This window comes from Sinocyclocheilus anshuiensis, unplaced genomic scaffold (assembly GCF_001515605.1).
Source record: "Sinocyclocheilus anshuiensis isolate Anshui unplaced genomic scaffold, SAMN03320099.WGS_v1.1 scaffold680, whole genome shotgun sequence".
NCBI lineage: Eukaryota > Metazoa > Chordata > Actinopteri > Cypriniformes > Cyprinidae > Sinocyclocheilus > Sinocyclocheilus anshuiensis.
In genome coordinates, this window is record NW_015555783.1 from 943,931 (window position 1) to 954,594 (window position 10,664).

At 36.0% G+C, this 10,664-nt stretch overlaps 1 protein-coding gene across 3 annotated transcripts in view; it reads left to right on the forward strand.

The window, feature by feature from the left end:
- The window catches only part of grb14 (growth factor receptor-bound protein 14), a 77,120-nt gene extending 66,462 nt beyond the window's left edge, over positions 1-10,658 (forward strand). For all 3 annotated transcript variants that reach the window (XM_016468881.1, XM_016468880.1, XM_016468882.1), the window contains 8 exons: positions 1,385-1,495; positions 2,361-2,456; positions 3,546-3,608; positions 8,118-8,234; positions 8,754-8,823; positions 8,913-9,000; positions 9,130-9,223; positions 10,117-10,658. In XM_016468881.1, the coding sequence (XP_016324367.1) occupies positions 1,385-1,495; positions 2,361-2,456; positions 3,546-3,608; positions 8,118-8,234; positions 8,754-8,823; positions 8,913-9,000; positions 9,130-9,223; positions 10,117-10,263 (786 nt within the window). In that variant the 3' untranslated portion in view covers positions 10,264-10,658. The remainder of the gene's footprint in view (positions 1-1,384; positions 1,496-2,360; positions 2,457-3,545; positions 3,609-8,117; positions 8,235-8,753; positions 8,824-8,912; positions 9,001-9,129; positions 9,224-10,116) is intronic.
- Positions 10,659-10,664: the final 6 nt, after the last annotated feature.

Below are 10,664 nucleotides of genomic sequence, written 5' to 3' on the forward strand. Positions count from 1 at the left end.
TACATTTTATTTAATTATTTAATTCATTTGGTATATTATTTAATTTCATATAATTATTTTCTTTATATTTTTAAAAATTATTTCATTTATTTATTATATTCAATTAAATAATAATTCACATCTGTATAATTCATTTTCAAACAGTTTAGTTAAAGGTGAGACAAAGCCTGGCTTTGTGGGTTTTTTTCTTGCTTTTCTTTCTCTGTCTCTCTCTCTTTTTCTTTCGGCTCGCCTCACTAGCGGTGTTGCTGAGATAAAGCTCCTGCCGTTGCAACACGTTTCCATGCTATCTCTCGCCACGGATATGCATATTACAGCCTCGGTGTAACAAGCCAGCAGCCTTAGTCTCTCTTTGAGCTTGCGGCATTGATTTAAATTCTGGAAAAGACTTCAAACATGTAAAAAAAAACAAATACTTTGAGGTGTAAAGCAAAGAAATGTTCTTCAAATCCACTTAAGATACTTTTGTACTTGTGATAACCAATTTGAAAGCATGTGAGAGTGTAAATGAGCAGCAATAGCGCTGCCAAAGTGAACCGGATTTCAACAAACTGCCTGACTGTTGATTTTTTTTAGTTTGCTTTTGATTCCCAGTCCCTCCTGGTGTGCACAGGTCAAGTCTTTTGTCTCTAGGAGTCTGTGAACGCTCACACATTCTCTTCTCTATATTACATTACAAATTCCACACGTGTCGCTCGCTCGTGTCCTGACGGTCTGTCAGATGCCGTTCATGTCTCACATGTTTGGATTTATTCCTTGCTACAGCAGCTGAGGAACTTCACGCTGTGACGGAATCTCATATATGCTCACACATTTGACTGTTATGATAGATGACTTTTGAAGTTTATATTTTATATGAGTTGTAATCGGTTTCCACAAAAATATGAAGCAGCACAACTGTTTTGATGATTGATAACAATCAGAAATGTTTCACGAGCAGCAAATCAGCATATTAGAATGATTTCTGAAGATCATGTGACACTGAAGACTGGAGTAATGATGCTGAAAATTCAGCTTTAAGGAATAAAGGACATTTTAAAATATATTCAATAAATAAATATATTCAAACAGTTATTTTAAAATGCAAAAATGTTTTGATCAAATAAATGCAGCCTTGGAGATTTTTTGATATATTATAAAATTTCTGTTTTATAATATATAAAAATCGTGTGAAAGTAAATATTTGCAGATTACATATTTTGGAAAACTGATCCCGAACTTAACTGTATAACAGAGACGAAAACTTGTTTTATTTGTTTGTTTTGTAGATAGATAACTTGCCAGTTTAATGGTCCATTTAGCAATAAATAGCAACGACGCATATTTTGGGTGTGAATTCCTATTTTAATGTTGTATTATTCTTATTATTTTCTCTTTTCTAAAGGAACCCAGACACTTGCAGCTCATTGCAGAGTTCAGTGACAGTGACGTCTACACGTTATTATCTGCCAAAAAAGTTTACGGCGCCCCGACAGACTACGGCTTCTGTGTGAAGGTAATTCAATGCAGGGACTTTCAGCCACTTTCAGTCTTCAGATTGCACAATGTTTTGACTTTTTGCACAGACTTTATAATCAGTCTCACTGTAATACTTGATTATACAGGACTGCAGCAGTCGAGGTCAGTTTACCAATGGTTTTATGATTTAATAAGCCTCATTATGTCTCAGATTTATTGTTTATTGTGGGTTATATAAAACTGCTATCAAACAACCTGTCTGCCTCCTTATTTTTCGTGAACTTTGTAATGTTTCTTTTGTGTTAAAACATTGATCTCTGCTCGGATGTGTGTGAGAGTGGGACTATTAGGTAAAATATTCAGGCTGAAGTGCATGAGTTAACGGATGATAGTTATTTCACGATAGTGACTGTGCATTGAACCACTTATCATATGGATGCTTAAATAAATGGACTTGAACTATTGATTGCAATTTTGTTATTTAAGAAAGAGACAGTGAAACATTTCAACTTTAGAAAAGCTCTTGGGACAGTGATCAATTATACACTTTAGCATCATTAACATTTTTGACAAGACATGTTTATTTATACATAACATTTCACAGACAATATTAATTAAAAGTGCTTAATATAAAAAGTAGAAGTCATAAAAATGTACATAAAGAATAAAAAAAAAATGAAGGAAAAAATGATAAATTAAAATGGAATAAAAGTAAACATTGAAATAGAAATAAGAGAAAAATAAAATAAGTGCACAATGTCAGCACTGACAGAGATCTGTGTAATGCATTTCTAAATCTGAGATTTAAAGGGAGTGTTCGTTCAAATCGATACAGAAAAGGTCTGATAAAGATCTTTAAAGGAAAACTGAGCTTTAAAGTGTTGATGTCTCCTCATATCCAGGCAAGCAAGTTGAATTCTGCACGTGATCTGAAACTGCTCTGTGCGGATGATGAGCAAACCAGGACGTGTTGGGTTACAGCCATGCGCCTCTTCAAGGTGAGAACTGCCTCTCTCTCTGACTCTCTGTAAGGTTTGTCTCCATCGATTCTCTCCGTGACGGTGGTCCTGCTGAATCCTCAGCCGTGAGGAAACTCAATCTGAGGCTCTGTGTTCAAATGCACTCCTGACACAAAAATTGCAACAGCAAGGCAGCCAGAAGTCATTCATTTTCAATTAGATTTGACGATTTCTGCCGACATGAGTGGCAAAGTGATAGAATTATTTTTGTTCATATAATGCATATGCATTGCTAAGGTTTCTATACGTTACATTGCAATGGACTGCTTAAATAAAAAACACACACACACACAAATGGAATAATTCAGTTCAGTCCTTGTGAAGCAGTTTTTACCTATTTATTTATTTGCATTCAGCCATGTTTTTAACTTGAGGTGTTGTGCATTGCTTTTGCATGCAAAGACAGTATTTATTCGATCAGAAATAAAAACTCTAAAATTGTGAAATATTATTACAATTTAAATGAACTGTTTTCTATTATTATGTATTTTAAAATGTAATTTATTCCTGTGATCAAAGCTGAATTTTCAGCATCAGTACGCCAGTCTTCAGTGTCACATGATCCTTCAGAAATCATTCTAATATGCTGCTCAGGAAATTTTTCTGATTATTATTAATGTTGAAAACAGTTGTGCTGCTTAATATTTTTGTGAAAACTTGCATTTTTCAGGATTCTTTGATGAATAAAGTTCAAAAGAACAGCATTTGTTTGAAATATAATTTTTTGTAACATTAGAAATGTGTTTGAGCAATCTAATGCATCCTTGCTGAATAAAAATATTATTTTTTTTTTTTTAATTGTTAAGATTTTGCCTCATTAATGGCTTCAATGTAGTTTTTATCTTCAATGAATAGCTTTTTTTCTTTTAACCTGGGAGTTTAGTTTGATGTGTTAGATGTGAATCTTGGGAAGCTGCCGTTACAAAGTAACTTCTCCAACACAAACGTTCTAAATCAGACGCTTCTGAGGTTCCATTTCAATTAGGATGCTTGCTCAGAAGGCAGCTGCCAATGTAGGCTGTGGAACAGAGCTGTAATGTGTTTGTTTGTTTGTTTGTTTGTTCACAGTACGGCATGCAGCTTTACCAGAACTTCGTCCAGCCCCATCAGAAGCAGAAGAGTTCTCCAATGGTGAGCCACAAACTCTAGTCCATAATCTGTCATGTATGTTTAACACAGCAGAAGGTTTAAACCACCCAGAGGCTCTACGATAACCATAAACACACGTTACAGTCATACAGTGGAAACCAGCACTGAAATACTGTCATTTTTGCTCGGCACATCCTTGGCAGGTTTCTTTTTCATTAGAAAGCACTTCATTGATTTAAAAAGACTTCAAACTCAAGAAAGTTCAAGGTTAAAAGTTCAAGATGTATGTAATGTACAGTAAATATAACAAAGGTTACTTAAAATTAAGATTTGTTTCCTCTTGTTTCCTTGGTCTTGAGAAAACAGAAGTCATTTCTAAACTCAATATCCTGCTGCATCATGAATGAGTGAATTGGGTTTTAGTTTGATGTCTGTAAGTGATATTCAGACTTCTGAATCAGTGACTGACACTTGAGATGAAGGCTGCACTATAGGGTCAATGCGGTCAATTTCATTGCCAGCCGAGCCGACTCGAGAAACCAAAATGTCTGCATGCTTATAGAATGATGTTTGACAGACGATGATTAAATGGTTTGCAGATGACTAGAAAAATGGTGAGTTGTTGTGAGAAAATGAAGTCCAGATCGCAAGAAAACAGCTTTTGTTATTTCAAGATTGCTAGAAAATTATGTTATAAAATAAAAGAATAATATTAGTTTATGTTAGAAAATAATAATCATGGTCTTTTATGGCCTCCATATATTTTATCATAAAAATAAAAATTACACCTATATTTCGGACATTTATTTATTTATTGTGAATTTTAATTAGGCACATACTTAATTAAAGAAATTAATCAAATTAAGCATTTAAGTGAAAGTGAAAGTGAAAGTGAAAGTGACGTGACATGTGGCCACATGTTAATCTCCACTAAATTCTAACTCCTGTAATGCATGTTTTTTGGGTTTTTTTTATAATATTGAATTTAAATTGTATTAAATTTTTCTATCCACCTTTTTCTTGTCATAAAAATGGGCATGGCCATTTGTAAATTCTATGGGTCTGGCTTCCGGTCTCATCTGCGTCCACTCCGTCCAGCTATTTTTAGCTTGTTTTGCTGTGTAATGTGGTGTTTGGGTTTTGTCATGTTCATGTTTTCCATGTCTTTTATTTTGTAGTTTGATTCCTGCTCTTTGTGTCATGCCTCCCCTGCCCTCATGTATTCATGCCATTGGTTCCTCTGTTCATTGTGTCATATTGAAAGTTGGTGTGTCTTATCATATTATTTTAATGTATTAAAATTTATTCAGTTTTGATTGAATCAAAAAATTGATTAAAATTGATTAAAAATTATTCAGAATGCAGCGGTACGACTGGTCTTCAACGAGCCCACAAGAGCCCATGTTACACCTCTCTTTATCTCCTTGCACTGGCTACCGGTTGCGGCTCGAATCAAGTTCAAGACTGATGCTTGCATGTAGAACAGCCTCAGGCTCAGCACCAGCCTACTTCCACTCACTACCATGAATCTACATCCCCTTCAGAAGTCTGAGATCCGCTAGTGAGCGACGCCTCGTGGTACCATCACAGAGAGGCTCAAAATCACTTTCCAGAAAATTCTCGTTCACCGTTCCTGGCTGGTGGAACGATCTTCCAACCCCTGTCCGGAATGCTGAATCCCTGACAATTTTCAAGCGACAGCTGAAAACTCATCTCTTTCGAAGCTACTTGACTTCATCATAAGAAAAAATAAAATAATAATAATTATATCTCTTTATTTATTCCTTCTCTTTCTAGCTTGTACTTATTTGAACAATGTCTAGAAACTTGGTATTACAGGCACTTCCTGTATCTGTTTGCCTCTTTAAGAAGAATCGCTTTATGTATCCCCCAATTGTAAGTCGCTTTGGATAAAAGCATCTGCAAAATGACTAAATGTAAATGTATTATCTTAATTATGGTTTGTAGTGCAAACAGATTTACCGTTTACTGCACGTTGTTATTCTCCTCGTTATTTACCTATAGCGGCTAATGAACCGGAAGTCTCACCCATAGGCTTACTTCCGCATTGAAGAAAAAGGTGGATAGATTATCTTGTATACACACACACACACAAACACTATAATGACGTATAAATACTTTACAGTTTAAATATATGTATATTTTTTCAATTCAGTTATGAGTATTATATATTTTTTTGCAATACTGTAATTAAAATTACAGTAGCATATCGCCCTGTAGCCCAAGACTGGTTGCCCACTGAAGCTAAGCAGGTTTGAGCTGGTCAGTACCTGGATGGGAGACCTCCTGGGAAAACTAGGTAGCTGCTAGAAGAGTTGCTAGGGAAGCCAGCAGAGGGTGCTCACCCTGTGGTTTGTGTGGGTCCTAACGCCTCAGTATAGTGATGGGGACACTATACTGTAAGAAGCACTGTCCTTCGGATAAGACGTTAAACTGAGGTCCTGACTCTCTGTGGTCATTAAAAATCCCAGGATGTCTTTCAAAAAGAGTAGGAGTCAGGGGCATAAATTTCGTCTAACAGTAGGGGGGGACAATAAACATAAAATTTCTCAAGAGCAATTTTTGAAGGGGACACAATAATACAGCTAAAATTGTACTTGTAAGGATATGTATACACAAAGGAATGGCTTACAATTAGTGCAGCAGGGAGATTGTGCCAAATTAGACATCTTCATAGACAACAACAACTGTTGTGGTCACGCTGTGACAGCGCTCGTGTCCGTTGTAGACATTACTATCCGTCACAGTGTTGCCAAGTCCGCGGTTTTCCCGTCATATCCTTGACCGCCTTACTTACTGGAGTTCCACAACTATTGGCTTTGTTCTCTCTCACCGGACTTGTGTGTGTGTGTGGGTGATGTAAAAGAGGAAAGCAGGTCTGGACCAAAGCACTGTGAGGAAAGGGAGGGGGAGACTCAGAATGTTTCTAAACTTAAAATGCATTTTTGCCCCATTTGTGTTGTTTTACTGCTTACACAATTATTTAAAGTATAAAACATTGTTATTTACAATAGGTGTTCAGGAGCGATACGGCTGCTCCAGGTGGATGCTGCACACAGGTGATGGTTGAGGAGATTCCCCCCTTCTATGTAAAGCGCTTTGAGTACCCAGATTATTATAATTATTATTATTATTATAAAATTGACATTATTTTTTAAGACAATTTTGCACATTTCATCATATGCATTCATAATAGATTAATTATCCTGTATTCACTATCATCCAGTTGAGTAAAACATCATTTATCAAAACATGAAAAGCGGCAAATTTAACAAGAAATTGTTTTCTGGATGTTTAAAGGCCACAGCCACTTTTCTTTATTTATCACAAAAAATAATGTTGCAATTCAAATCAGTCACAGCATTTAAAACAATGAGCTCAACTTATATGCTTAAAAAAATATGCTAAATATAATTTCTTATTTCGTTTGATTTGGGGACTAAGTATGACACAACGTGTTCTTGACAGGCTTCATGAGACTCAGCTCTCTGTGTCTGGATTTGCTTTCTTTCACTTTCTTACTCAAACACACAGAAGCAGTCGATGCAGAATGAGGTGAAGCTGTTGTCTTTGTGGAATTATTCTGTCATCCAGTGTCATAAACCCTCACCGCTCGTGTATTAGTGCGTTTGTATGGATACGAACACACGGCTGAGATTAAGGACCTTTCAGAAGTCATAATCACTGCTTCTCTCGCTATAGGGATCACTGTGGAAAGGAAATGCTTCTTTTGTTTGATAAGTGAGTGTGCTCTTGAAAACCAGCACAGCTGGAAGCCCTTCACAACTCAACATCCTTAAGAGCAGAGAGAGCGAGCAGATCAAATACGGGGCTGAATTCATAGATGAGTTCAAATGACTGTTCGTAGATTCATAGAAATCATAGACAGTCTAATAACACTATTATCTTCTCTAGAGCTGCTTTACAGCTGAAATTTGATTTGTTTAATAATTTATGCATTTTACAAACTTTATACATTAACATGAAACCGCATGAACCTGTACCAGAGTCAGGTTTATTATAGTTACCTAAAACTAAAACTGAAGCTAATATTAAATGTTATTATTAATAAATATTTAACCTCTAACTAGCCATCATCTTACTTTTTGACCATATAAATATCAGCATCTGCACCAAATTGCATATTTTTGCTCAGTTTGGGCCTCTGAATAAAGGCTTTTTTTTCAAAACTTAATTTTTGATTAGTGATATGCTTTGCTAAGGACTTCATTTGGACAATTTTAAAGGCGATTTTCTCAATATTTTAATTTTTTTGCACCCTCAGATTCCAGATCTTCAAATAGTTGTATCTCAGCCAAATATTGTCCGATCCTAATAAACCATACATCAATGGAAAGCTTTCATATGATGTATAAATCTCAATTTCAAAAGATTGACCCTTTTGACTGGTTTTGTGGTCCAGGGTCGCATATGATGCTGAATTTAGAAATTCTGAATTTTTTGGTGTGAAATGTAATCTGATCATGTTTTCTGTGAGATTCACTATTGCATCTTTGCGTGTGTTTTCAGAGGAGCATCTCGGAGAACTCACTGGTGGCCATGGACTTCTCAGGACACAAGAGTCGGGTGATCGAGAACCCGTCCGAGGCGCTGTCAGTGGCTGTGGAGGAGGGTCTGTCGTGGAGGGTAACATACTCGCAAACAACATGCTACATACTAGATTATGAACATTGTGCACAGATATTTTCATAGCATCTGTATATTAAACCTCAATTTGTTCCAATCCTGTATGAGTTTCTTTCTTCTGTTGAACAAAAATAAGATATTGTGAAGAATGTTGGTAACCAAACAGTTGACGGTAGCCATTGACTTGTATAGTATTTTTTCCATACTAGGGAAGTCAATGGCTACCGTCAACTGTTTGGTTACCAACATTCTTTACAATATCTTATTTTGTGTTCAACAGAAGAAAGAAAATCATACAGGTTTGAGGGTGAGTAAATGATGGTGAACTATGCCTTAAAGTAACTAAAACTGCATTAGAGTTGTTTCACTCTTCCAGGGTGAACAATTAATCAGAATTATTGCTTTCGTTGTACTTTTCAACATCTTTTTTTTTTTTATGCATTATTTGTTCATACCGCCAGCAAAAAATAATAAAAAAGTATTATATCTACTGTATATGTGTGTTCTCTTCTTCTCTAGAGGAAAAGCTGCCACAGGCTGAGCTCTCATGGTAGTCCGTCCACCTCTCAGAGCTCCATGTCCAGCATAGGTCAGCACACAAGCACACATCAACAAAACAGAGTAAAAACCTGATGATCCTTCTTCTGTCTGACATAAGGATATCATTCTCTTCTCTAGCTATCCATGTGGCTCAGCTGTGGTTTCACAGCAAACTGTCCCGTGACGAGGCTCAGAAACTAATCACTCAGCAGGGCCTCATCGATGGGTATATTCATTTAAAACTCTGACGATATCGATTTTTATTTAGTATTGTGATGCCATTTTTGAAGCACTTGATTTTAAAGATACACTGAATTCTAAATCTGAATAAAGTAATTTGTTTCTCTCTTCTCAGGGTGTTTCTGGTAAGGGACAGTCAAAGTAACCCGAGGACATTTGTTCTGTCACTGTGCCATACTCAGAAAATCAAACACTTTCAGATTGTACCGGTAAGTCTGTACTAACACACATTAACTATCACCACTTTCTACAAAAGCGGTATTAAATAGGATTTTTTTTCCAACAAATTAATGACTTATTATTTTTATTTTTATTTATGCATATTATTTTATTTGTAAATGTCAATCAAAAAAATATGAAATAAAAAAAAATATATATTAAAAAAATCACTATTAATTAAACAAAATTAAAGAAAAATACAAATAAATGTAATAGATTTAAATAAGAATAATAATAACAGCTATGCCACAATGGGTAAATTAGTGGCAGGTAACAGCATTGCAAATTTAGACTAAATTATGTTGTCTGTCACTCAGCTAACTAGGTTGTGATGAAATGTTAGTTTATAGTTAGTGATAAGCTTATATTTCCATTAATGAAAGAAACTATTTATATTTAATAATTTTCTCTTACAATCACTTTGGTTAAAATCTTGTGTATATATGTGTCGAAATCTGCTAAGGGGTACTTAAATGTAACAAATCATGTATCTTTTATGCATTGGAAAATGAAACAACATTTTATGAAGCTTTCATCATTGCAGTAATCTTTTAAACAAATGAGAAGGTAGTGATCTACATTTTATAAAAACCACCTGTCAGTTTCTGCAAGTGAAGAAGAAATTTATACCCAAGTGTGTTGTGTATTAGGCACATTACAGTATCTGACAGACATTTAAATTATTTCACTACAATTAATTAGAGTATCAATTTGTGATACTAAAAATGACCTTTTTATGTCAGGCTAGTTTGATGTTAGATTATAGTTTATCTGAAAAGTCCACAAAATAAAAGTGTACCGTGTCGATGGAAAGTGGCAGTAAATGTATTTGTTGGGATATCTGTTTGTCCCATAACTCTCCTGCTGTGTGTGTGACTGTCAGGTTGAAGAGAACGGCGAGCTCTTCTACAGTCTGGACGACGGACACACGCGTTTCACTGACCTGCTGCAACTAGTGGAGTTTTACCAGCTGAACAGAGGCGTTCTGCCCTGCAAGCTCAAACATCACTGTGCCCGCATCACCCTCTGAACCGCAGCTTGTGCCTTGGACGGGAAACCCTTTCACTCTCCACTCCCTGATGAGCATTAGGCTCTGAACTCTGAACTCTGAGACTGTGATAAGGACGAGCATCACTAAACAGACTGGACTTCTGAGGACCCTGATATTCAGCGAGGGATGATCTGTGGTCTGTGGTGCGCAAATGTAGATGGGAATGTATAACGTACTCTGTCCTGATACAAACACTCTCAGTGTGGATGAGACCATCTTATTAAGCTATCAATCAAAGCTAAGGTTTAACAGCAGACCAGCTGGGTCTCTGTATGGTGTGAGCAAACTACAGCCGGGTGCACATGCTACGATTTTTCATTTTGCCATCTAAGACTAATCTTGGGTCAAAGACTTCTTTCAGCTCAAATAGGGTGCAGTTT